Source organism: Drosophila innubila, assembly GCF_004354385.1.
Source record: "Drosophila innubila isolate TH190305 chromosome 3L unlocalized genomic scaffold, UK_Dinn_1.0 0_D_3L, whole genome shotgun sequence".
In the NCBI taxonomy this organism is placed as follows: Eukaryota; Metazoa; Arthropoda; class Insecta; order Diptera; family Drosophilidae; genus Drosophila; species Drosophila innubila.
The window spans coordinates 15,974,668-15,998,006 of record NW_022995376.1 but is presented as its reverse complement, the minus strand read 5'-3'; the positions used below and the strand labels follow the sequence as shown (position 1 = coordinate 15,998,006).

The 23,339-nt window shown below is 42.0% G+C and overlaps 5 protein-coding genes across 10 annotated transcripts; 4 read left to right on the top strand and 1 right to left on the bottom strand.

Moving 5' to 3' along the window:
* Window positions 1-519: 519 nt before the first annotated feature.
* On the top strand, window positions 520-11,099 carry LOC117789221 (tyrosine-protein phosphatase non-receptor type 4). 3 transcript variants are annotated; one of them, XM_034628312.1, is made up of 10 exons: window positions 520-930; window positions 6,071-6,468; window positions 7,130-7,237; window positions 7,302-7,394; window positions 7,553-7,694; window positions 7,759-8,620; window positions 8,679-9,364; window positions 9,432-10,050; window positions 10,113-10,290; window positions 10,350-11,099. In XM_034628312.1, exons 2-10 carry the CDS (start codon window positions 6,316-6,318, stop codon window positions 10,437-10,439), a joined length of 2,931 nt encoding a protein of 976 aa, XP_034484203.1. In that variant the 5' UTR covers window positions 520-930; window positions 6,071-6,315; the 3' UTR covers window positions 10,440-11,099. The 3 variants fall into 3 exon arrangements, with proteins under 3 accessions (XP_034484203.1, XP_034484205.1, XP_034484204.1); XM_034628314.1 differs by lacking the exon at window positions 520-930 and adding an exon at window positions 3,954-4,113; XM_034628313.1 differs by lacking the exon at window positions 520-930 and adding an exon at window positions 5,615-5,771.
* A 73-nt stretch (window positions 11,100-11,172) lies between these two features.
* On the top strand, window positions 11,173-11,705 carry LOC117789223 (RING-box protein 1B). Its single transcript, XM_034628316.1, has one exon. The coding sequence runs from the start codon at window positions 11,268-11,270 to the stop codon at window positions 11,661-11,663; it is 396 nt and encodes a 131-aa protein (XP_034484207.1). The 5' UTR covers window positions 11,173-11,267; the 3' UTR covers window positions 11,664-11,705.
* Window positions 11,681-14,537, bottom strand: LOC117789222 (cell division cycle 5-like protein). Its single transcript, XM_034628315.1, has 4 exons — window positions 14,398-14,537; window positions 14,066-14,331; window positions 12,565-14,009; window positions 11,681-12,490 (listed from the first exon to the last, which is right to left on the bottom strand). The coding sequence occupies exons 1-4, from the start codon at window positions 14,440-14,442 to the stop codon at window positions 11,760-11,762; spliced, it is 2,487 nt and encodes an 828-aa protein (XP_034484206.1). The 5' UTR covers window positions 14,443-14,537; the 3' UTR covers window positions 11,681-11,759.
* A 241-nt stretch (window positions 14,538-14,778) lies between these two features.
* On the top strand, window positions 14,779-15,537 carry LOC117787137 (DNA-directed RNA polymerases I, II, and III subunit RPABC3). The gene is made up of 2 exons (XM_034625577.1): window positions 14,779-14,994; window positions 15,050-15,537. Exon 2 carries the CDS (start codon window positions 15,055-15,057, stop codon window positions 15,502-15,504), a length of 450 nt encoding a protein of 149 aa, XP_034481468.1. The 5' UTR covers window positions 14,779-14,994; window positions 15,050-15,054; the 3' UTR covers window positions 15,505-15,537.
* A 397-nt stretch (window positions 15,538-15,934) lies between these two features.
* LOC117788112 (zinc finger protein OZF) lies at window positions 15,935-20,437 on the top strand. 4 transcript variants are annotated; one of them, XM_034626779.1, is made up of 4 exons: window positions 15,935-16,081; window positions 18,059-18,823; window positions 18,889-19,284; window positions 19,344-20,437. In XM_034626779.1, exons 2-4 carry the CDS (start codon window positions 18,233-18,235, stop codon window positions 19,935-19,937), a joined length of 1,581 nt encoding a protein of 526 aa, XP_034482670.1. In that variant the 5' UTR covers window positions 15,935-16,081; window positions 18,059-18,232; the 3' UTR covers window positions 19,938-20,437. The 4 variants fall into 4 exon arrangements, with proteins under 4 accessions (XP_034482670.1, XP_034482672.1, XP_034482669.1 ...); XM_034626781.1 differs by lacking the exon at window positions 15,935-16,081 and adding an exon at window positions 16,105-16,303 and having other exon boundaries at window positions 18,039-18,823; XM_034626778.1 differs by lacking the exon at window positions 15,935-16,081 and adding an exon at window positions 16,106-16,303.
* Window positions 20,438-23,339: the final 2,902 nt, after the last annotated feature.

The following is a 23,339-nucleotide window of genomic DNA, read 5'->3' as shown; positions in this document are numbered from 1 at the left end:
CTCTTTGTGTATTTACAGTTATATTGTTTATTGAAAGAAATAACTCGACAATAACTCGGCAATATTAAAAAGATACGATACCAGCCGAAAATATTCAAAACGCTTATACAATTAAAAATATTGGTATGCTCCAATATATCGATAATAGATCGTGTTGTGTCCACAAGCCACAAATCTGGCCCGCGACTTAAATTTAGCAACAAAAATTGTTTTAAAATGCAATTGACCTTAATTATGGAAAACCATAAGAATTCCAAAGTTGATTAAATTATTTTGATAATTTTTTTGAAGGGTTAAACTTTCAAAGTTTAGAAAAATAATTAAAAAAGGTACTGAAATTGAAAATTATCTAGATCAGTATTCAAGGCTGCCAGACGTTCAAGTGAACTGACATTTTGTCAAAGCTGCCAGACGTTCAACGGAACGAATTGAACTACAATCAGGGATTTGGTACGTTCGTTCAGTTAGTGTTTTGTTCAATTGAACTTAATGCGAACGATTTGATACTTCACTAGTTCGTCTCTGCTCGTTCGGTTGCTCGGTTTGGGTGAAGAAAAAATTAAATTTATTTTAATTTTTTTGTTAATTTGGTTCGTTAACAAATGCATAATTTGCTTGCGGTACAGCAATATTAAAGTTAAAGAATTTATTTTCAATTGCGGCTTCATTGTTGGACATTTTTCTATTGTGTTTCATTGTTTTCTTTCCAACTCGCGTCTCCCTGTGCGTGCGTGTGAGGCGGTGTATTGTAACCAGTCAATGGATGTGTGTGTGCGTGCGTTTATACTTTTTTTATAATTAAACGAAGGAGCATTGTAAACTACATGTGTTTTTGCTGCCAAAGGCAAACAGTGAATTAAAGAAGTGTCTTGCTTGCAAGAAAATGCAACAAATTGCGTATATATGTACATAAGATACCAGCGAAACAAGGTGAGCACTGTGATCTCTGTCAAAAGCGGTTCATTTTACTCTTTGTGTGTGCTTATCTGCTGCCGCAGGCAGAATCAACGCCACTGCACTGCTGCCCTTTGATTATTATTATTATTCTCTTCTCCTTATGCTCGCTGCTGTCGCTCTCGCTCGCGCTTCCCGCTGTCATCTCAAGATGCCGCCTACTCAGCGCAGCGTCTCTGCTTGAAAAGAGAGAGATAGAGAGGGAGCGTACACACACACACACATGCACAAGTGCATCCTACATTCATTCGAGGAAGCTGATGAAGAAGAGAGATGCAATGTAATAAAGAAACAGATAGCCTGCATACACACATACCAATGTATTTCTCTTTGTATGTGCAACAAATCATTACACTGTGTTTACAAATCGTTTAATTAATTAAACTACTTTTGTTTTCGCATTGAGCTTAGCACAGTTTCCAACCAAAGTACAGTGAGGCAGACGATATTCTTAGGGTTTTAGTCAAAGAGAATTAAGAATATCGCAAGCGTAAACAACCAGAATACTGCCTGTCTGTGTGTGTGTGCTGCCCGGGGCTGCTTGGGTCTTCTCTGCTGGGCCTGGGGGCTGTTGTCGTTGTCGTTGCATGTGAAATATGAACACAAAAATAGCATAAGAATTTCGTTGTCGGGGTGCGCAACGGTCGTCAGCAGCAGCAATAAAAATTAAAAGGCAAACAGCGATAAGCGGGAACCCTGCCCACCTAAGCCCTGCTCCATTCTGCTCTGCCCTGGACTCTCTTGTCCTCCCCCTTTTGCTTGTGCGTGCACATGGCAACCCTGAAGCATAACGGTGTAGCACATAAAACCAAACAAATGCAAATGCATGAGGCAACATTATTGATGCGTCTCTGGCACGGCAAATTCAATTGCATTTCTCTTTCCCCCTGTTCTCCGTCTCTTCTCTCTCTCTCTCTCTCTCTCTTAAATTTGAAAAGCCCCTTTGAAGCTTTGACTTTGATTAGGGTTGCCACCAATGCGAGCTGCTGCTGGTAGCTCCTGTAAACTTTGATGGACATCATTGAGTGATGTGCTCTAATTGAAATTGAGTGGCAAACACAGACCTATATATACATCTACCTCTTTACTCCTCTTCCTTCTCCTACTCATATTCCCCCACTATCTGTGTGTCACCTTCTTCTTTTTGCTGTTTCTGTTTGTTTGGTTCATTATGTTTATGTGGTTTGCAGTTTCATATTACGTTTCCTATCGCGATGTTTGACAAGTTCAACGCCTGCGGTTTCAATTACCAACAACGAGTTTCGAGTACAAAGCTCATTTCATAGCGGGTTCTATATCTTTGGCTCCTCCTTCAAGTACAGTATGTCAGGTAATTTATTTTTTAATAAAGAAAACATTTCTCTTACATATTTTTTTATTTTTAAAAATAGTTTAACCCAATGAATCTCATTATTTATCTTTTTTACACATTTTACCAACACACTTATAAAATAAATATATAAAACAACAAGAAAATCTATTCTTACTCTTATTTTATGTTCATGTGAATTTTTTAAAGTTTGACTTGCTGTACACACAGAGGGGGAGAGAAAGAGAGACAAGAGAGAGCTCTGTGACCTCTTGAGAGGTTGGCAATCGCCAATTCCGCTCTGTTACCTCGCTACCTATCAAGTTGACTCATCTCTTGTATCTGCACCAAATCTACGTGACTGACCAACTGCCAACCGCCTGGCAGACATCAAAGCTCAGTTTTTTCTTTAAGTGCTGCGTTCGCTAGTCGGCAAATTCTCAACCGGTTGAACATCAGTTAGTTTCGTCCCCCCATTCCGCCTTTTCCCCTCGATCCACTTCCAGCATCTGCCAGCAAATTGGATTTGCTTACGTTCCCATTTCCCCCATTTGCTCAGCGGGTCACGCGAACAAAGAAAAAAGCACAAGTCGCACATTAGTTCGAAAACTATTTAAAATGTAGTTTTATTTGATTTTAAGTTCTATCATCTTTTTAAATATGATAAATGATTCTTAAAAGCTTATTTATACTCGCCCATTTTAACCGCTTTTTAGATGCTTACATATTTTATTTAATATTTCGAACATTTTCGAAGCTACAAAAATCGGGTGCCATAAATTTACTTGATATTTGAACAATAGTTTATAGTTATTTATATATTATATGCCCTTTTTCAATTTAAAATTGAATTCAATCTAATTCAATAATTTTTATGAACTTCTGTTGAGTTTTAAAATGATTTTAAATTATCTCAATATACTTTAAATTATAATTTTGTGCTGTCAGAGACTTTCGTAGAGCACGCCTTGTAATGTATCTACATATTTTTCATTTACATGTCTATAAGTATGTTTCGAACCACTGTAGATCGTAACGGAAGCTGCTCCAGCAGCGTTTTCAGTTGCCGAAGTGCTCAAATCAACAAAAGCAAATCAAATCTGCATACAAAAACATAAGCACAATATATATGCACATATTTATATACACACACACACTCACAGACACACATACACATACATAGATTTAAACATAATAAACAAATTGGCACCAAGACTCCCATTTTCAGTGAAAGGGGAAGGGAAATGGTAAGGGGAGAGGAGCTACCAAAAGTCGGTCAACGAACCAAAAGTTTTGCTGTTTTTGTTGTCAGGAAAATGCATTTAAGGTATAATATTGTGTGTGTGTAGGTGTGTGGGTGTGGGTGTGTGTGTTTACTTTTGTTTATGCAATTTAAACAATACAAAGCTGTTGTTGTCGCTGTTCATTTCGATTTCAATTAATGGCAACAAAGCAGCATAATAAATAAATAAATATGTAATAAATACAAACAAATGAAGTCCAGTCAAACCACGCTCTCCCTTTCTCCTCTCTTCTTCTGTCTTCTCTCTTTCTCTCCTGACTTGCATTGTCCATATAAAGAAAACGTAACTACTCGACTCGAACGCGGCGTATTACAAAAGCCGTCATAACCACAACATCAAGTCTATAAGGCTTCCGTTCAAATATGGCCAACAGTCGATTCGACGATTCCCTGAATCAGTTGACAGCGAACTGTGAAAGGGAGAGGAGGAGAGGGGACTTGGCCTCGTGGGCGTCAACGTCGCAAATGACGCAACCTCATTTTGTTCAACCGTTCTTCAACCTGTTGAGCGCAATCTACAAAATTATCGACCCATTACAAAAACAAGGTGAGGTTAAGCGCGGGGCATTAGTCTTCTTCTTCTTCTTATTCTAATGTGTATGTGTGCCTAACAAATTTGCATTAATTTGCTGATAACGAACAAAATAACACTGTATAAATGCCTCCAAATGCTGTCTAAGCAGCTTAACCCATTGTGCCAACAATTGAGTCCAAAATTAGACTAAAGATTGTAATGTTCGATATTGTAAATTAGACTAATCGGAAAGTGGAATTTAAGCCTCTTTCCAATGACAATTTGAAGGAGAGATGGCTGTATCATTGTCTTTATTTATATACCATTGATTATAAATTTTAATTTATTTGTAAATAAACAAATAGTTTTTAAATGTAATTGTCATCAAGTTCTTTAGAATTGTATGGAACACTTCTAGATATCAGAAGTGTAGATTGTTTTAAAGCTTACTTCCTGTCATCTAATACATTTATCATATATTTAATCGAATAAAATCGTAAAATGACGCTCGTTATAAATAATATATGAAAACTTTTGTTAATGCGCAGAAATTTATGTACTTGACTTTTCCTCGATTCCTCGATTTGTTTCTCTTTAGTTTGGCTGTCAGCCGGAAATTGTGTATTAATATAGAACAGAGAAACAAAAATATCTTTATCTGTCACATGTACATACAAGTACTACGTATAAGCAACATTTGTATTTGCTATAACTAATAGCATATACATATATGTATGTACATGCTTTAATAGCCAAGTATAAGTGAGTGTGTTCGTGTGGGTGTTTGTACTAAGTTCAATACAAAGATAGGGTGCAGAAGAAAGCGACGACTAACAAAGAGCATTACTTGCAGTCTTCTTCAAGGCACAGTGGTTACAGACACTCAAATTGATGAGCAGTCAATAAATTGTCATATGAACAATGTCAAATAAAGGACTAGAAATTAAATAAAACCACAAAATAAGTATCATAGGTTATTATTTAAGATACGATATTAAATAAAAATGTAGTCTAGAAAGATAAAAATGATATTTTCTCAATAAAAAATCAGATAGATATCGGAAAATATATTCTTTTTTTTACAACAGATATATGAGATAAGAAATAAGATTGTCAATATAAAAATGATCTAAAAGATACTTTCTCAAAAATAAGAAAGATAGGCAGATAGATCTTTCTTTGACAACAGATGACAACAGATAAAAAATAATTGCTTTAAAAGGTCAACTAAAGCAAAAGAGACACAAAAGAAGCAACTGTGAAGAAATGCATAATTCGATATTTATAACTAGTTCGTATATCATTTGAAAAGCTCTTAAGCCAATTGCACGGTGCATCAATCATCAATGAAGACAGCGTGTGTGTGTGTGTGTGTAGGTAAATGTGTGGGCCAGTGTCTTATCTACACACAAACACACACACACACACACACTCAGGTTCGACTGAATCAATTGCGGGGAAAAGACAAAAAGGAAGTCAACGAAGACGAAGTCAAAGACGATATTAGTCACTCTACAGTTGTCGATGACATGTCCACACCAAGTGTGTGTCTAGGTGTGTGCTGGGCGTGTGTGTGTGTGTCTTGTTCGCTGGCGCGTGAAGTTATGCGCCCAGTGAAGACCTTTAGGCCAAAACGTTGTCATGAGAAGTGTTTTCCCGCACTCGCACACCTGAGCAATAACCGAGCAAAGGTAAACAATGGACTTAGACAAGTCAAAGGAAAAAGCGGTAACAAGCTATAAAAGTCTACAACGACTGACAGATACTCTAACAAGTCGCAAATATCAATAATACATTTATTATTTTGTTTGGCACATTTTGCTTATCTACTTCAATACTTTCGTAAGTCAAAAACCAACCATTTTTGAGTTAATGGTGCTGAAAAAGTCCTCATGTTCTGTTCTATATTGTGTGAATATCATATTTATAATTATTTTATTTTTATAATTGACAATTTTAGCTTATACCAAATTGTTTCTTTTAATTATAGGACGAACTAAAGCAGCAATAAAATAACAGGAAAGAGCATTATCCATCCAAAGTCTTAGCCATAACGTGAACCGACACGTCCAAAGTCAAAGTCTTGCCATTTTATCGAATAAACAATCTCAACTGCCAGCCAAAAGAAAGAGCCTTGCTTGCAACAACAAAAAAGAGCTACAGTAAAAAGGCAAAACACAAACACCGATATATAAGTTTAGCAATTAATTGGGGGCAGTATGGAGCTGGGCTGTCATGTTTGAACGCTTCCGTTTAGGCAACCTGAGCAGAAACTACCGATTACGCTCCGGAGGCTCCACAGAACTGGCGCGCGACAAGAAACAACAACGACAACAATGCGTCACCGTACTGTTCCTAGATGACATCACGCACACCTTTCGGATTGAGGTGAGTTCCCTTCAACTCTCTAAACTCCCCTGCAGTTAATTGCGTATGCAATAGTTGCTCATTGAAATGCGCATAATCATAATATTGTTAATAATAATAACGTTTGCAAAATGTGTAAATAAAACAAAGACCTCAAAGATAACACATAGAAAGTCGTCTTGTCGTGCATTGCGTGTATTATCCATCTATTGTTTGTTTTGTACTCATCTTCAAATTGAAAAGTGCATCTCAATCTGAATCTCACTTTCATCTTTTTTGGGCGGAACAAAACAGACACAACACGCACTTGGCCAAATGCCAAACACGATTCGTTTCGATTCGTTTCGTTTCTCCAGCTCAAGAGATGGCGAATTGCGATATGCCCAGATGAGATTTGTCTACCAAAATTGCAACCAAATTATCATCATTTTATGTGGCAGGCATTTAGTCAACTGAAAAGCGAGAAACTCGGTGAAATTTCTCAAGAAAAACATTTAGTAAACAATTGGGAGCATAAGACAATTAAGCTGAGCGAAAAGCTTCTATTAAAATTAAGTGTCGTTAACCCAAACTGTGAAACGAGATGCTCTACAAAGTCATTAAAGAACTGGAAACCTATTTAAACTAATTTAATTCAGAAAATATCAATTTCTATATAATATTATATTTTTCATTCTTTCAGAAACGTGCGAAAGGCTCTGAGCTCTTAGATCAGGTCTTTCAATATCTCGAGCTATCCGAAAGGGACTATTTTGGTCTATTGTTTCCACAGAAGCCTGGCGACGTTGTGGTAAGCGAATCAAAAAGTGCAGTCATTGTGTATTTCAGTTGTTTAAATATTACTTATTTTTTAGAGATGGGTTGACGCACAGAAGCAATTCAAGAAGCAGTGCAGCAGCGTCTCGCTTGACAATGATGCCGTTCCATTATTAGAGTTTAGAGTTAAGGTAAGCTTCCTTATCATATACCTCTTTTTTATACTTCATCTTCTTCTTGTTATACTCCTCATCTTGTCTTTCCGCCTCCAATTCATCCACTTTCTATTCTGTCCATTTCATCTTAGAAGTTGTTATTTTTAATGCATTCCCTTCTGTTATCACTCCAGTTCTTTGTCAGCGATCCCAGTCGCTTGCAGGAGGAGTTCACACGCTACCAGTTCTATCTGCAGATTAAGCGCCACATTCTGCTGGGTCAACTGCCGTGCTCCAGCAATACCCAGTGCCTGCTTGCCAGCTATACGGTGCAATGTGAGTAACATGGCTCAGCTTTGAAGTCCAGTCAAAGAAACTAATATACATAATGGTCTTGCAGCTGAATTGGGTGACTTTAATGCCGTGGAGCATCAACCAGGTTACTTGAGTAGCCTTCAACTGCTGGCGGAGCAAACGTCGGAGGCGGAGCGTAAAATCTGTGAGCTGCACAAGCTGCATCGTGGTCAGTTGCCAGCGGATGCGGAGTACAATTACCTGGAGCATGGCAAGCGTTTGGAACTGTATGGCATTGATCTGCACAAGGCGACAGATTCCAATGGCAAGGATTTGCAGCTGGGCGTCTCTGCGGTGGGTTTGTTGGTGTTCCAGCATGCACTGCGCGTTAATACCTTCTCCTGGAGCAAAATGGTCAAGGTGTCGTTCAAGCGCAAGGATTTCTTTATCCAATTGCGTCGGGAGCCAAGCGAGAGCTATGACACCTTGCTGGGATTTGGTATGATCAGCCATAAGCATGCCAAGGCGTTGTGGAAATCCTGCGTGGAACATCACAGCTTCTTCCGGCTGAAGAGACCACATCGCCTCTCACGATTCCTCAACATCAGCCTGGGCAGCAAGTTTTATTATTCGGGCCGCACGGAGCTGCAGGCGGTGCAGGAGTCCAAGCAACGTGGACGCATTCACAAGGTCTTTGTACGCTCTCCCAGCAAGCGACTGCTTGCTGCTGGCTCAGGAGCAGGAGGCGGCGGAGGAGGCAGCTCCGTCGATGGGACGCCACTTCAGCTGCACAATGGCAACGGCAGCGGCTCCGACAGCACCGTCTCCCACAATGGCAAGCCGTCCACCATACTTACCATCACGAAAACAAGCCGTCCACATGACACGTCCAAGGTTACGTCCAAGCAGGCGGATGCAATGCCTCGCAAGGCCTGGGAGCAGCACAGCGACGAGTACGACATACAGCTGTAAGTGTGCTTAAATGATGTTGCATTTTCACTCACTATAATCAACTCTACTTTACAGCGACGTTGGCTTCATCGACCAATGCACGCGACGCTTTGAGTCCGGCACGCCTTCTCCGATGCCGCCCGCCTACAGCTCGGGTCAGCACAGTCCAATGCTGCTGCCCACGACCATAGCGGATGCAGTGGGTCAACAGCAGCCAGAAAGTGGCAGCGATTTGATCACTATGCGATTGCTGGCCGACGAACAGGGTCGTTATGGCTTCAATGTCAAGGGTGGTGTTGATCTCGGTCTGCCCGTACAGGTGTCCAAGGTGGTGCCACACACACCCGCCGATCGCTGTTCGCCGCGTGTCTGCGAGGGCGACGAGGTGCTCATGATCAATGGCCGCGATGTGCACGGATTGCGGCATGAGCAAGTGGTGGCCATGATACGCGACTGTCGACACCAATCGAGCGGCGAACTGTTGCTGACCGTGAGGCCAAAACGATCAGCACCGTTGCTGCTGGAGGAGGAGCCACTGTATCAATATGTGCCCGAGAGCGATGAGATTGGTTCGCACTCGAATCTGCTGGATGGCGATGCTCTCTTCACCCAGAGCCTCTTGTTGCTCAGCGATGGACTCGCCTCGGGCGCTCTGCTTGCCCAGTACGAGCTCATGTACCGCAAGAATCCCGATCTGGCCATCACAGAGGCACGCAAGCCATCAAATGCACCCAAGAATCGTTACCGCGACATTTCCCCCTGTAAGTGAATCCTTATCTTTTAGAGGGTATCATCATTTAATTGTGATACGTCCATAAATCTTTGCAGATGACTGTACGCGTGTGTCGCTGGTTAATTCGCTGACTGGGGACTACATCAATGCCAACTATGTGAACATGGAGATTCCAGGAGGCGTGGTGAACCGCTATATAGCCACCCAAGGTCCACTGGCCAGCACCACAACGGACTTTTGGCGCATGGTGCAGCAGGAGAGCAGTCATCTGCTGGTCATGCTCACCACTGTGATGGAAGCGGGACGACAGAAGTGTCATCAGTATTGGCCAGTTACTGGGGACGAACTGCAGCTGGGCGATGGTTTCTCTGTGCGTTGTCTTAGCGAAAAGCCCGATGAGACGGGCAGCTTTGTATTCCGGGAATTTGTGCTGCGGGATAAGCACGAACAGCGGCACATTCATCACATGCAGTATCTTGCCTGGCCAGATCACTGTGTACCCTCCGATCCCAATCTGTTCCTCGAGTTCACGGAGCGTGTGCGCGCCGCACGCAATCGCACGTTGCTCCAAGAGATTGAGGAGAGTCTGAAGCAGGTGCGACTACTCGACGCGGATGCCGATGAGAACGGCGGCCTGATGAGTGAGCGCAAATGCGCGGCCAGCAATGGTGCAACACCCGAGGACGAAACTCCAGTCTCCACCAGCGTGCATCAGTAAGAATTACTTGATTCAATTTGGGGTTAAAAGTGTTGAGATTAATGTGTTTCCTTTGCAGATGCATTAGTGCTGCTAATCCTCCAGTGATTGTGCATTGCTCGGCGGGAATTGGACGCACTGGTGTGCTCATACTCATGGACACTGCCCTGGCGCTGATGGAGGCACGTGAACCGGTGTATCCGCTGGATATTGTGCGCACTATGCGTGATCAACGTGCCTGCATGGTTCAGAATGTGGTAAGTATCCAGCTATCATTGATTCTGGACCCATTCTAATGATTAACTGGTCTTTTCAGAGTCAATATCGATTCGTTTGCGAATGTATTTGTGCTGCCTACATGAAAATCTCGCGAAGCAGCGCTGCGATCAATGACGACGACGATTAACTGGATTTATCCCTCCCCTCTAAGAGTTCTACTAGTGGACAATCTATAATACACATCTTCCTGTCTATAAATATATATTTATCCCGTCTTGCATGACGCCTTTGATTATTCTTAATCAATCTATCTTTATCAAATATTATACAAAAATACTTATGAAATCAATCTTAATGTTAGTAAACCCCTTAGAGACATAAATACATAAGTATCTATGCTTGCAATCATTATGTATATCATTACGATTATAATTATTATTATGTATTATCATTATTGTCTATATAATAATCAACTTAACTCTGTATATGTCTGTCGCATATGGGCAATAATCCACGCAAGTGCTGCTGAGAAACTAAGAAATCAATTCTAAATTTTTAAACCATACAACAAAGAGAACAAAACTACCTAAATCAAGTATACAAAAAAAGCTAAAGCTAATCGAGTTTGCGAATTGAATAAATGCATTATTTATTAATATACCCCAAGTGGAAATTACAGAGAATATATTCATAAACAATAACGAATAGATTTAACATAAAAAGATATAAAAATACAAAAGTAAAAAAATGAGAAAGTAAAAACTGTTAGTATTTTAGCACCAAATTCAAATCGTATATGTACATGTATTTATGCCGAAAACAGAACTAAATAAATATATTAAAAATGAAAATTATTAAAGCTTTCAGTTTATTTTATTTTTGCTTTTCGTAATATACTAAAAATTGTTTCCAGCTGGCTTTGAAATTTCCATCCAGACTTAGAGATGAAAAAATAAATGTTCGGAGTAAACACAATTAAATTATTAGTAAAAGCTGCTAAAAATATAGGAGAATAATGGAAACGCCCAACAAAAATGGATCCACGACCGAGGAAATTGAAGTGGAGGAAACCGAGGACTTTCATGACCTGGAGGAGTTCAATGACGACGACGTGGCATCCGGCAGCAATGGTCAAAAGAAAAGCGAACGTTTTGTGGTGAAAAAGTGGGTGGCGCATGCTAATTGGTCCTGGGATGTGGCAGTGGACAACTGTGCCATCTGTCGTAATCACATCATGAATCTGTGCATCGAATGCCAGGCAGATCCCAATGCCAACAAGGATGAGTGCACGGTGGCTTGGGGAGAGTGTAATCATGCGTTCCATTATCATTGCATTGCCCGCTGGCTGAAGACGCGACACGTCTGCCCGCTGGACAACAAGGAGTGGGTCTATCAAAAATATGGCCACTAGTCAAATTCTGGTTCAAATTGAAGTGAATAAATTGTGTATTTGTAAATTAAATCTTTCTTTTTGGGATAATAGATTATTTAAATGATGACTGCCTTTCTAGGCTTGTTGTGGCTGCATCTCTTGGTCCTGTTCCTGATCTTGATCTTGATCCACACCGAGTAGCTGCTGTGCTGTGGGTCGCACGCCGGAGAGCTGCTCGATTTCATTGAACAATGCTTCACGTTGCTCGGCCAGATTGGCGTATTTCTGTTGCAATTCCTTCTCGCGCTCCATCTGTCGGCGCACATCCTCCTGCAGGGATTCCAGGCGTCGTGGCACGGCAATCGCTTCCTGCTCGCCAAGAAACCGGAATGTGGACAACGACAGCGAGTTTTGTTCGATCTGCGCATATGTGTCCTGGAGTTGCTTGATCAACACCTGAGCACGCGCCTGATATCCGCCTGTGAGTATCTTGAGCTTCTTCTCAATCTTGCCGCATCGCTTGGCCTCCTTGGCCATGTGACGGCGATTCTGTTCCAGTCGCTTTTCCGCCGACTCCAGGCGATCCTTTTTACTGGCCAAATTGGCACGTGTGTAGCGATGCTGCGAGGGCAGATAGAGCACCTGGCCAAGACACTCCTGCCACACCTGGGCGTAAACGTCGAGCGGCAACTCGCCATGGGACATGCGCTCCTTCACAACATCCATTTCATCGGCCAGCATTTGCTTAGCATCGGCCAGCTCCTCCTCCGATATCTCCTCATACGGATTGGCCTTGAAGTAACTCTGCAGCTGCTCCAGCTTATGCTGCGATTGACCCGGCACCGGATCCTTCACAGAGTCATAAACTGGAAGAAGATTAAGAACAAGCTTATTATTATTGCAATTCTTATACTAAATAAGAAAGAATTCTTTGACTTACGCTGCATGGTGATCATTTCGTGCTTGATCAGCTCCTCGGCCTGCTGCTGCTCGGTAAGATTCTGTTTCTCCGACTGTGGCCGCAATATTTTTGTGTTGACCTCCGTGGGACGCGGCAGGCTGCGTTGTATGACCTGGGAACGTTTGGCCAGGTCGCGTTTACGTTGCGCCTCCTGTTCGGCGAGCAGACGTGCATCCACATCGGCCTGATCCTCGATAGCGGGCTCTGTTCCCGTCTCCATGTGTTCGCTGTCCTCCTGCTCCGGCACCACAATCTCGTAGTCGTTGCGTGGAGCCGGCAAAGTGGCGAGTCCTTCTCTTAGCGTCGACTTGAGCTGCTTCTGGTAATTCTTGTACAGACCTGGCGTCTCTGTAACGCCCATGCTCTCCTCGGCATTGATGCTTAGCTTGTCCCGCACAAAGGCAGGTGTTGTGGCGCTGCCAACTGCTCCAGTCTTCAGTACGGGAACTAGAGCTCCCGATGCGGGTGTTAGGAAGCCAGCGGGCGTGGCAGCACCGCCTCCTTCACGCTGGGTACGGAAGGGTGTGGCAATGACGGTGTTGGGTGTGGCAATGGCCGCCGCCTTGGGCAGCACGCCGGAGAAGTCGGATTCGTGCAATGGCGTGTTGAGACCGCCCTTGAGCGGAGTCTCCGTGTGCGTTAGAGCCATCATGTTTTGCGCCTCCTGCATAATGCGATCCGTATAGGGAGCCGGCGTGCGCGGCGTGGCAGTCACTTGGGGTGTGATGGAGTAATCGGCCAGCAGAGCATCCGTAGTCTCGATGCCGCTCTCGCCAGCAATCTCCTTGGCCATCTCACTGGCCCGACCCAACTTGACCACCTGCTGCAGCTCCATGTCGGAGATTTGGGGTGTGGGCAACACCAGCTTGGAGCGCTTACGCTCTGGCTCCATGTTCTGCAGCATGGCCGACGGCATCTCGTTCTCTTTGCGTTGCTTGAGCTTCTGCTTGTCGCGTTTACGTTCGCGCTCCTCCTTCTCGGAGCGCAGCTCACCATCCAGATCTTGTTGCCTCATCTTATTAAAATCTGGGTCCTGCTTCTGCAGATGCTCCTCGGAGGTGTCATAGAAACCGGCTGCCGGTCGCTTCTCAAAGGGAATCTCCGCATTGTAGTCGATGCCTTTAATGCGCTTTCGGTTGCCACTGCCGATGCCAGCGGCGCGCAGCTCTCGACGCTTCTGTAGAGTTGCCAGACGACGCGCCTCCTCCAGCTGCTTTTCGCGTGCCTTGCGCTTGGCCTTCTTGCCCTGGGTATTTGCAAGGCGGGCACGCGCTTCCGACAGCATTTCCAGCTCATCTTCGTCCATGTCCTTGGGATCCGGCCGAGCAGGCTTTGTCTCCGGATTGGGATCTATTTCGCCGGGCTTTAACTTGCGCGGATCGTCCATTGTGTCCTCTCCATCCTCTTTGCGCTGAGCCTGATCGCTGTAAGGATTTCCAAATTAATAAATATCAATGGGATTTATAAGCTTTTTACTTACAGCAGATACTCGTAACGCTCAAGGCATTGTGCTGCAGTGCGTCCAATTATAGGCGCTATCGTGCGCCATTGCGTCGGCATCAACTTGGCCAGATGCAAGAGTTTCTCATCTTCCTCGCGTGACCATTCGGTTTTCTTGATGCTCGGATCCAGCCATTCGTACCAACGCGCCTTGCACTGCTTCGCCGACTTGCGATGCAGCAATGAGGCAATGCGGCTCCATTGATTTTTGCCATATTTCATGACAGCCGCCTTGAGAATTTCATCCTATAAGAGAGCAGAAAGAGAACGCGTGGTTTGACTTAAATTCACTTACAAATGTTTCCGACTCACCTCTGTATTGCGCCAGACGCCGCCTTTGATCATTATGCGCGGCATTTTGTCGCTGTATTTATTGATAAACTTTTAATACACGAAAAACGTTTAAACATATAAAAAAAAAACTCTGCAAGTTTTGCACTGTCGGTTAGAGTTGCCCATTCGGCAAGAATTTGCAATCTGGCTCGATTTTTTGGACTTAAAAAAATAAGTACATATCCGACAAAATGTATTCAGAATTTTTGTACCGTTTTTCACAAAAAACAAAATTTTTGTTTGAATTTGCTTGATTTTTGATTTTTTTTCTTTTTTTGGAATTAAATTTTCTGTAAATGAACTTAATGAACGACTAATGAACTTTACCAGCAAATTGAGATAAAAATTTCCCAACTCTGTTTTCCAGCCCTGGTTATTGCCGAAAGAAACGCACGCTAAACTAAAAATATTTACAAGTGCCGGAAAAGATAATAATAACGCTATTAATTGAATAAAATAAATAATTTAAATTAAACTCAGCAGTATAGCTACAGTAATTAAGTTAGTAACTGCTAGCTTTCGATCCCTGAGAACTTAACAACTATAATATATCGACAGCGTGGAATTGAACACAAGGTACTTTTTGGCGGCCTGACGTAAAATAAAGTAAATTAATAAACTATTTATTTAGTTGAAATGGCTGGCGTGCTATTTGAGGATATATTCAACGTTAAGGATATGGATCCTGAGGGCAAAAAATTCGACCGTGTCTCCCGCCTGCACTGCGAATCTGAATCATTCAAAATGGACCTTATACTGGACATAAACTCGTGGCTTTATCCAATGGAGTTGGGCGACAAATTCCGTTTGGTGCTGGCCACAACGCTGCGCGAAGACGGCTGCCCGGACAGTGGCGAATACAATCCCATGGAGCACGAAGGCACACGTGCCGACAGCTTCGAGTATGTGATGTTCGGCAAAATCTACCGTATCGAGGGTGATGAAGCGCACAACGAATCTTCCCGTCTGTCAGCGTATGTTTCATTTGGTGGCCTGCTGATGCGTCTGCAGGGTGATGCTAACAATCTGCATGGTTTTGAAGTGGACCAACACATGTACTTGCTAATGAAGCGACTAGCGTTTTAAATTTGTTTATAATAAATCCATTATATTTGTAAATTGCTGTGTTATTTGTAAAAACCAAAAGATTTGTGTTTTGCGAAACAAAACGCCATCTATTGTTTGGTTTTATAAGTAGGATTGGTGAGTACAGTGACCAGATTCTAAAGTGGCCGCCGCGCAATTTAAATTGTAAATTTTTTTTCGCTCATTTAACAATACATTACAAAAAAATTAGGGGAAATAATTTTAATCCGAAAACAAAAGTGGTAATTTTTATAACTCCATGCAAAGTTTAAAATTCTAGCAACAAAATTAAGGAAAATATTTTGCAGTTGACCCAAAATTGGAAATGGATCTTCCTATGGGAACCGAGATTGCCCACACGTTTTCTGGTAACCAAGGCTGCCAGACCGTTTGGTTTTATAAGTAAAACGATACGACAACTCTTAAATAAATGCTCGACTCAGCGGGAGTAAATGGAGAAAACTAATTAAATAATAGTAAATAAGTCAATTAATTTGATTTGCCCTGTGGAATGTAATGCATAACATTGTGGTCTGTGCTTGCAATTTGCAAAATGTTGCCTTTGCGGCTGCTCAAGGTAAAGAAATTGTGAAATGTGCAGTGAAAAGGGGCGTTCATTGGCCATTTGCTAGCAAATGTGTATATAAACAAATGATAAAATGCAGAAAATGTTGCCTGCCCAGGCTGCCCTTGTGCTGTGTGTGATGTGTGTGCGTGTGTGCTGGCTGAGTGTGTATGTTTGCGTTAGCTTTGTGGTTTTGCTTGCAGCTGCTTCATAAATATTCGCACTCCATTGCGGGTAAGTCGATTTTTGCTCTGATTTTCCACTTAATAATGCGAATTAGTTGTGGTGTTGGCTACTTATTGGATAAATTATTTATATTGTAGATGTAAACAATTGTTATTGGTGTTGGTAACTAACTTACAAACTTCTATCTGCAATAGTTGTCGTTCTATTGTTGTTATTTCAGCCCAACACAAAACAAAAGACTTCAATGCTTTGACCCACAGACAGTCGAACTTTCAGCGCCTCCCCTCTGCAACTGCGCTGCCTTGCCGCAGCGACTGCGGCTGCCCATTTGGCTATTTAGCATTACAAAACTCAGTGTTGCTGTTTTTATTTTATTCTTTGTGCCCCACACCTTTTGTGAATGTTTTTTGCTGTCGTTCGTGCTTTTTCCAATGTTCTCTTTCAATTTAATGAATCGCTGGCTACCGTACGAGCGGGGACGTACAGCTGCAATAGTACTCAAACTCATACTCAGACTCGTACTCGTATTCGCAGTCGTAATCGTAGTTACAGTTAAAGCTCTTTTGGGATGGGTCTCAATTCGCGTTTCAACAGTTGTTTTCATTTTCGTTTTACGCTTCATTTGCGTAACGTGCAGCTGTGTGAACTGTGGCCCTGTCCCTGCACTTGGAATAATCATGCTTCATTGCTGTCGTCATCGAGTTCATAAAGTTTCGTGTTTGTGTATGATCACTGTACAGTACGTTCTGGTTTTTTTTTGTGTTTTGGCATGCGCCACCCTTTGGCTCAATGAAGCGTCGCCAAAGGTCTATAAACCTTCAGATTATGCATCTGTGTATGTGTGTGTGAGTGTGTGCTCTCACATAAGCAATCTGGCCGCCAGATGTTAACATACATTTAGTGCTAACTGTGCCCAGGGTCGTCGTCGTCTACTCTTCATTTTTACAGTTTTTCTTTGTGTCGATTGCATTTTCCGTTGCCATTTCATTAGAACTTCCGACAACAACAGCAGCAGCAGCGGCAGCAGCAGAAATCGTTTTATAGTGAAAAAGTTACCACATAATCTATAAGTTAAACTCTTATCAGGCACCCTGTAAGTACATATCAGACTAGACCTTATCAGTTATTGCCTTTGTGGCGCGCTTATCAGCAACACTCTCTGTCTTTCTCCCTCTCATATGGTTTTCAAACAAAAGATTGAGAAAACAAACTAAACAACTCTTCATCAGCATTGCTCATAAAACACAGCTCCACATGTGTATATATACATATGTGTGTGTAGTGTACCTGGAAATTCTAGCTGATAAAGTGATAGAAGCAAATATTCCGTATTTCTACACTGAGAAAAATTTCATTATATTCATTTTTATAAATACTAACTGAGAACAAACTCACATATATTTGTTTTCCTGGAAATTCTAGCTGATAAATATTTCGTATTTCTACACTGAGAAAAATTGCATTACATTAAACAAAAATCCATTCTAATTGTTTATCAGTAAATATGCAAGGAAATAGAAAAACTGCTGCTCTCAAGTTTGATTTTCCTTAGTTTGTGTTTCATTTTATGTTGTTTTTCTCATTATTTTCGCTCAGTGTGCGTACTTCAGATCGCACTGCGCCCCCACTTGAAATTATTCTTATCGTCGGCTTCAGTTTTAAAAGTTCGGTGGACACAGCTGAAGTTCTTATTGTTGTTTTCGTTTTGGTTTTAGTTTTGTTTTGTTTTGTTTTATTTTGTGAGTTGTTTTGAACGTGGCATTGCAAGCTAAATAAATAAAAGTACTCAAATTTTTCTTGCAGCGAAACTCTAACTAAATCGCTATAACAATCCAAGGTGTTTGGGAATATCTCCATCCTAAAAATAAAAATTAAAAAAACCTCTCGTAGAATTATTAACCCCTCCCCAAAAAGTATATAAGCAGCTGGTGCCGGGTGCAGCAAGCTCTATAATCGTAGACATAAGACTAACTCATCATGGTGCGCAGTCGTCGCAGTCTCTCCAAGGAGGATGCCGCATCTCTGCTTACGGATAGCGGCATTTCTCTCTCATCGCCGCCGGCGGCACGGGATTCATCGCCCACGGAAACGCCCATAAAGCGACGGAAGAGCAGCCTCAATAGTTTGCAAGACTTGTATGTGGATAGAGAGCACGATGCCGAGCAGGAATCCACAGATGCAGATGGAGATGGGGATGCGGATGCGGATTACGTGCAACCGGAGCCAAAGAAATCACCACGTAAAGCAGAAGCAACCAGACGTAAGCAGCACGTGTGTAATCATTGCTCCAAGGAATTTGGTGGCAAGACAGATCTGTTGCGTCACATGCTCATCCATTCGGACGAGCGTCCGCACAAGTGCACAGAGTGCGGCAAGTGCTATCGACAGGCGGTGAATCTAAAGAACCACATCACCACCGCACACGAACACAAGAAACAATTCGCCTGCACAGAATGTCCCAAGTCCTTTGCTCTCAAGGAACGGCTCAGGCTGCACATGCGTCTGCATTCTGGCGAGAAGCCATATCCATGTGCGTTGTGTGACAAACGGTTTGCCAGAGGAGGTCAGGTGAGTAGTTGATATTTATTTCACTCTTTAATCAATTAATTTATCTTCTATTCCAATTGCAACAGCTGCAGCAGCACATGGTGTCGCATCATAAGACGAGCATACAGCAATTTAACTGCACCAAGTGCTCGGCCAGCTTCTCCACGAATGCCAATCTCCGCGTGCACATGGAACGCCACGAGCAGGGCATGGAACACAGATGCTCCATCTGTGAGAGTCAGTTTGCCAATGAATTGGCGCTGCGAGCCCACATCAACCAGGAACACCATAAACTAAGTCAATTTGATTGCGAAATCTGTCACAAGACTATCGAGCCGGATGAGGATCTGGCCACGCACATGCAGAAACATGCTGCAGTGAAGACACACGTCTGCGAGGTGTGCAATTCGTATTTTACACAAAAATCCCAGTACAATGTTCATATGCGAATGCACACTGGAGAACGGCCGTATCAGTGCCGGGTAAGTCCTGGAAAGACTTGGCTATCCTACTTGTTTAGTTATACTGCTGTTTCTTGCAGATCTGTCATCAAACTTTTGCCCACTCCAGCGTGTTGAAGCTGCACATACGCAAGCACACGGGAGAAAAGCCTTTTCGCTGCCAGCTCTGCACGGATGAGGTGGCCTTCTCACAGCTGGCACATCTCAAGAATCACATGAAGAAGATACATAAACAGCAGAAGCCCTATATGTGCGATGGCTGCCATGAGTTCTTCAAGATCAAAGTGGAGCTGCAGGCACATGTCGAGCAATGTGCCAAATGCCAGACGACGGAGGAGCCCAGCGATAGTCAGACAGAAGATGCACAAACACTCTCCAGCATTCGCTTTAATATGGCCGTGGTTCTAAAGAAGATTAGCTCGGCCCAGAAACTTCGACAGCTGGGCTACGAGAAGCGTCTCATTGATAATGTTATTATTGCCTCACTGAAGTTGGCTCAGCGTCCGTCGCACGATGATGCAACTCTGACACCGCTGGCCAGACTTCGTTTAAATGTCGAGGAGTTCCTTAAGTGGATTGTGCCGGCGACCGAAATGCAAAAGTTCAGCGAGGAGCTGCTGTCGATCGACACGATACTCGACAAGATTGCGACCATGTATATGCAACAAAAGTAGAAAGTAGACTTTAATATTTTTTCCGAGCGACTGTGCCATAGACTAAACATGTTTAGCATTAGTTCTTGCCATTTAACTTAGTTCAAAAATCCTATAACCAAATGTTTTAGCCCAAAGATTTAAACACTTAAGCACTGAATTATTGTGAATTAACCTATTTTTTATTAAGCTTAGTTGAGCTATTACCAAAAAGTGAATAACAAACAAATCCAAATGAAGTAACAACTTGCCAGAGCAGTGCGTAGTAGTGCTTGAACCTTAGAATAAGTTCCATTTAATTTAATTAAATTCAATGTGGCCATGCATAAGTATTCACTTGAATGTATTGATCGCGTTTTTTATATATAACTACCTTGCCGTTAGCCCTTATCATTTAACCATTTACCAAAACCGATTTAGAAATCTAGCAACCAAATATGAATTGCAAAAGTACAAGCTAAGAAATGTAAATCAAAAAAAACTTAAAGAAAAGATGAATAAATATTAAATAAAAAATGAAATATTATAACAAGAATTATTTGTCCCTTTTTTTAGATTTATTGTAACATAAGGTATAGTTGAAATCCTTCACGCAAGATCTTCTCTTACGCATTACAAATAGGAAACACGCAGTCAACACACCCAGGAAAGCGACATACGGGAAGGCCAACGAACAAACCACAATAACAGTTATGTACAACCGCCTGGCATTGGATCTTGGTGTCTGGTGGTTGGTGGTCCGTGGAGTGGCTCTGCCCCCATGGGCCCAGTGCTGTAATGCTATATATGGTCGCGTTTGTGCCAATTTTTTAAGCCACTCACATTAAGGCGGCAAATATTTTTATGGCCATGTGGTTACAACTACAGTGGCATCTTTCCTCAGCTCAGCATTCAAGCATTCACCTGCTGCCCACCCGAGTCTTTTCTTTGCCCCCACCTTCCACCGTCCACCTTCCTTGCCCCTTGGCCGTCAAATGGCGATTAATGAAATTTCCACAGCAAATTTATTGAAACGGTCGTAAATGCCAGTTGGGAAAACTTACGCGCGAGATATATGGAAAATTTTATATACCTAATATATAGTAAGCATACATATGTCTATGACTATGTATGTGCATGAGTATGCATGTAATATGATTTTTTATGATGAAGCCCAATGGCTGTGGCGTTGGCGTTTGTCCATTGCGTGTCATTGGATGTTAAGGTGCGCCTCGTCTGCTTTGGCCACGGCCAGCAGCTTAATGTCTACATTTGTTCTGGCCATTGCGTGTTCAGTGGCTGCCCTTTCCTTTTGCCATGCACGATGCACCACCTCCTTCTCGCCGATCCTCTCAGCTCCTTCCTTGCAACGTCAGCAGCTTCAGGTAAAGCTTTGGCTTTGACTTTGACTTCCACTCTGGCTCCAGTTGCTGCCATGGTGCATTAGAACAAATTGTTCTTGTTACGATAGGAGGATGGACATGCCTCTTGCCTTGTTTGGACCGATGGACAGAGTGCCACTGCTGCTGCTGCTGCTGCTCTCATATACCCTGTAAAAGGCACATAAAGAGTATAGCCGTACACATAAAGTAAGAAAGTAGATAAGGTAAAATAAAAAAAATGCATATTAAATATTACAAAAAAAAATAATATAATATAAATCTTATCAAAATGTTAATTAATATTTATTGATTTCTCAATTTTTATAATTTCAGCGCAATCATTAAAAATTAAATTTCATGAATAACGACCAAATTTAACTGAACTGCCTTTAAAAATGTTTTTAAAAATTGTAGAATTTCAAATTATTATTAATTTGTTTCGCAGACTACTCGTATTTTTCATTTATAATAAAAACTGCTTGTCAAAATATGACTTAAATAATTTATGACTTATTTTTTATTTATTATTAATCTAATCACAGGATATTCCCCGGTTTATCATGCCACAACTTTAGTTGCATTCTAAGTTGTTTGTTATTTTTGTTGTTTGTTATTTGCTGTTGTGTTGTTGTTGTTGCTGTTGTGATTCCACTAGTTTAATGCGCTGCGAATTCGTGAAACAAATAGTCTCAGACACAAGAGCTCTGTAACTAAGTACGCATGTTTCTTGGCCGGCTTCAACTTCATCTGCATGTAGATTTCGCCTGGGCAATGTTAATGATGGGAAAACTGCGCGCTTGAAATGAAGTCGGTGAAGGGGCGGAGACGAGGGCAGACCACGAGGAGGATCAGTACCAATGACAGTGCTGGAGCAGTGACGATTCTGGTTCTCGTTTTCATTTTGTGTAGCGCAGCAAATTGATTTGGTTTTGCTTTTCTCCCTATCTCCCTCTCTCTAACCGCATTATATAATGTGCATATATAATTCTTTTGTTGTCTGATGCTAATTTGCAAATTTTCGCTGACATTGAGGTAATGTCATAGCTAAAATCCCACAATGTTGCAAGCTCTCAACCCAAACCCAAACCCAAACTCGAGCTCGAGCTCGAAACCTAAATGGACTGCAGTAATCTTATGGCCAGTTGACCAGTTTGAATCTTGACTGACATCTAATTGTGTGTGATCTGTATATGTATGTGTGTGTAGATAGTTGGCGGAACAAATAGAAGCCCAGCTAATGGGCTGCTTATTTAGTTGTAAGACTGCATACAAAATTGCCAGTAGTCAGTCCACTTAAAATAATCCCAATAATGGGCATTTTCTGAGAACGCAGAGTTTTTTGTATGACTGAGCTTTGGTTGATAAAACGTTGGCTTATAAAAGAAAAGAGCCCCCATATTTTTTAAAGAAAATATTAATAGTTTTTTTACATGAAAATATATATTTTTGATATATTGAACACAGTTTTTGCTGTAAATTGCTTGTAAATATTTCAAGTGTCGGATTTTTGTATCTTTTGCAGCTACTTACTAGATATTAACCTTTATGTTTATGGACATGTGTGGATCTTGACCATGGAATTTGGACAAAAGCTCATCTGCCGACACATGTCGTGGTCATTGAACTTAACTCAACCTGACCAGAGTCAAAGCCAAGTCAAAAGTCATAAAAGATATGCAAGCATACAGACTCTGACTCTGAATCTATATGAGCATAAATGTGTACTAAGAGATGTGTATATAAACACATACATACGTATGTATAGTATACATACTTACGTGTTGGACTATGTGCGTCTACATCTGCTGTTGTTACTGCTGGTAATCCTTGGCCATGTCTGCCCTTTGCAGCAGCAGCAGCAGCAACAGCAACAACAATTACAAATGAACGACTTCTTTGTTCTGTCAGCAATGGTTGGGCCCTGGTTGCAGTCGAAGTCGAAGTCGCAGTCGAAGTTGGAGTTGCGGTAGCAGCCAAAAGAGGGGGCGTCGTCAGCGTCTACAACTCACACAGAGTGTACTCCAAAGTGTACAGCGGCAGCAGCAGCTGCTACGCATAAAGC

Coding starts and splice junctions, on each gene's coding strand:
- LOC117789222 (XM_034628315.1), bottom strand. CDS start 14,442: ATGCCGCGCATAATGATCAAAGGCGGCGTCTGGCGCAATACAGAG. Junction 14,332..14,397: donor GCGTCTGGCGCAATACAGAG/GTGAGTCGGAAA, acceptor GCTCTCTTATAG/GATGAAATTCTCAAGGCGGC. Junction 14,010..14,065: donor GAGCGTTACGAGTATCTGCT/GTAAGTAAAAAG, acceptor AAATCCTTACAG/CGATCAGGCTCAGCGCAAAG.
- LOC117789221 (XM_034628312.1), top strand. CDS start 6,316: ATGTTTGAACGCTTCCGTTTAGGCAACCTGAGCAGAAACTACCGATTA. Junction 9,365..9,431: donor TTACCGCGACATTTCCCCCT/GTAAGTGAATCC, acceptor AAATCTTTGCAG/ATGACTGTACGCGTGTGTCG. Junction 10,291..10,349: donor CCTGCATGGTTCAGAATGTG/GTAAGTATCCAG, acceptor TGGTCTTTTCAG/AGTCAATATCGATTCGTTTG.
- LOC117789223 (XM_034628316.1), top strand. CDS start 11,268: ATGGAAACGCCCAACAAAAATGGATCCACGACCGAGGAAATTGAAGTG.
- LOC117787137 (XM_034625577.1), top strand. CDS start 15,055: ATGGCTGGCGTGCTATTTGAGGATATATTCAACGTTAAGGATATGGAT.
- LOC117788112 (XM_034626779.1), top strand. CDS start 18,233: ATGGTGCGCAGTCGTCGCAGTCTCTCCAAGGAGGATGCCGCATCTCTG. Junction 18,824..18,888: donor GGTTTGCCAGAGGAGGTCAG/GTGAGTAGTTGA, acceptor CAATTGCAACAG/CTGCAGCAGCACATGGTGTC. Junction 19,285..19,343: donor AACGGCCGTATCAGTGCCGG/GTAAGTCCTGGA, acceptor TGTTTCTTGCAG/ATCTGTCATCAAACTTTTGC.